General features: G+C 44.9%; 1 protein-coding gene across 1 annotated transcript in view; it reads right to left on the bottom strand.

Annotated features, from left to right (window-relative positions):
* Positions 1 to 2,325, bottom strand: part of camk1da (calcium/calmodulin-dependent protein kinase 1Da) — a 67,653-nt gene extending 65,328 nt beyond the window's left edge. The window contains exon 1 of the mRNA XM_030046169.1: positions 2,035 to 2,325. Within this exon, the coding sequence (XP_029902029.1) occupies positions 2,035 to 2,132 (98 nt within the window). The 5' untranslated portion in view covers positions 2,133 to 2,325. The remainder of the gene's footprint in view (positions 1 to 2,034) is intronic.
* Positions 2,326 to 2,588: the final 263 nt, after the last annotated feature.

Raw genomic sequence — 2,588 nt, forward strand, 5'->3', positions numbered from 1 at the left:
TCCTGCATTGATGCTGTAACCTTGTACCAGCAGTCTGCATTGCAAGTGCACGTGTGTGTGTGTGTGTGTGTGTGTGTGTGTGTGTGTGCATGTGTGTGTGTGCTGCACCCATATGTCCACAGACTTGAGGGTTTTTGAAGCAGACAGATAAACAGATAAAAAAAGACACGGCTGAGCATTGCACTTTCCAACAGAAAGATTGGTGTGTGTGTGTGTGTGTGTGTGTGTGTGTGTGTGTGTGTGTGTGTGTGTGTGTAAGGAGGCGGTCAAGAGTTCAAGAGGTTTGATTCAGACCAATCAGCCTCCAAGCAACAGCTACGTTCCCTCCTCCTAATCTCAGCTCCAGGACGTTTGTGCTCTTAATCCCAGCCTCCTGCGTTTGTCCCGTTCGGGCTGCCGTCCAAAAGGCGCCTCTTTAAACCAGGTGGTGATTGGCTTGGAGAGATTTGGCGTTTTCAGATTTGCCCGTGCTGGAAGGGGGGGGGAAGTGTTTCCTAATAAAGCCCCAGACAGGAAAAGCTGCTTCATTAAAGCCAAAAATAAAAAAATAAATAAAATAAAAAAGGAGCCAGCGCTGTAATGACTTCCTGTTTCTGTCATTACACACATTACACAAACACACACAACCTAATCCTAATACTACAGGAATATCACAAGATACAGCATCTAAAGGTCACCAGAAATTCCCCACTGAGCATGACGGGCCTCTGCAGCCTCGGAGCAGGGATCTTCAGACTTTGCCATCTTTGGAACCAACAAATAATAAATAATAATACTAATAAATAATAAATAAAACACTTTGGTTTGTGTTCGTTCTTGAATTTTTTTTTTAGATGTCACACCGCAACACGGACAAAAAGATTTAAACAGGATATAAAAAAAAACATATCAGAATAATATCTAGTAGGTCCCTAGAAGCCCTTTCAAGGACCCCCGGAGGTCCCCGAACCTCAGTTTGAAAACCACTGCCTCGTAAAGGAACATCACAGGTATATATTCTGGAGAAGCCACAGCAAAGTGTGTAATAATCCAATTCCTGCTGAGCACCGCGTCCTCCTCTTGGCAAAATCACAGGAACATGACAGGAACTCCATAGGAGGAATAAAACAATATCAGCTCTGGGATATTATCATTATTATCATGTGAATATTACAGTGCTGAAACTCACAGAGCACCACACACACACACACACACACACACACACAATAAGACCCTATGGAATATACAGGACCACTATAGGAATATTACAGAGATGGCACGGCCAAGTGTGTCAAAGCAGCACCAGTTCACCACTGACACCCCACAGAAATATCATAAGAATATTATAGGAATTTCATAGCGTGGACACACACACACACACACACACACACGGGGGATTAATAAAATACTATTAAAAAATAAGAATGCTATAAGATACACTGTCAAGTTCCCTCTGGAATAGCGGCAAGTGAATATTATGGAGCTAAAAGTCGCTCGTCACCCTCACACACGCTGTCAGACCCTATGATAATATCATAGGAATATCATAGTAGTGCCATAGCAATAACAATAAGGTCAGAAGCTCACTAATAAGCACCACAGGCGCATAACACTGTTTTATATATATGTATACATATACTACAGGAACACATGGCCCTATGGGAATATGATAGAAATACTACAGGAATATTATAGCGATGCCATGACAGAAAGAGTGCAAATGAAGTCCGATTCACTACAGAGCACCACAGAATATCACGTTAAGTCCCTACGGGAATATTATAGGAATGTTATAGCGGTGAAAAACGTGGCGTTGTGCGTAAAAGTATCATAGACGTTACTGCAAGACCCGACGGGATTATTATAGGATTATTATAGGGATGTCGGTAGGAGGGCGGACATGTAAATAAGTGCATTAAGGTCACAATAAAGTCACTACAGAGTACCACACACACACACACACACACACACACACACACACACAGAGACTCTATGGGAAAATGACAGGGATTTTGGTCGGCGGGGGAACTTGTAAGAGACGCGGCTGGTACTCACGTCCCGAGGATTTCTTTGAAGTCAAATATTTTCTTGATGTCGTCGACTTGTTTTTTCCACGTCCCTCCTCTGCCGGTGTCTCCGTTCTCCCGAGCCATGGCGCTGTTACCGAGCCGACCGACACGGGGACAAATAAGGCTTAGAATAAAATAAAATGATGAGAATAAACAACAACAACAACAAACCCCGCTGGGTTCCGCCGCGGGTTTGTGTTTGTTTTGGTCTCAGGGATTCCCGGTTGTTTCCTCCGCTGCTGCAGGACCATGTGAGTCCTCCTGCAGGTTCACTGTGTCCTGCTGCCTTCCTCCTCCTCCTCCTCCTCCTCCTGCTCCTGCTCTTCCTCCTCCTCCGCCTCCTCCTCTCTCCAGCCTGCGCGTCTAGGCGACAGCAGCTGTCAAGCCAGCGAGGAGAGACGACGTGGTTTCCGGTTGCCAGCTTCAAAATAAAATAAAATAAAATAAAATAAAAACCCTCGCTGGTGCACATCTAACATCCATCCATCCAACCAGTGGTCCGCGGCCCCGTGGTGGACCGTTAAGGTATTGCAGTTTGTT

This window comes from Myripristis murdjan, chromosome 23, assembly GCF_902150065.1.
Source record: "Myripristis murdjan chromosome 23, fMyrMur1.1, whole genome shotgun sequence".
Taxonomy (NCBI): domain Eukaryota; kingdom Metazoa; phylum Chordata; class Actinopteri; order Holocentriformes; family Holocentridae; genus Myripristis; species Myripristis murdjan.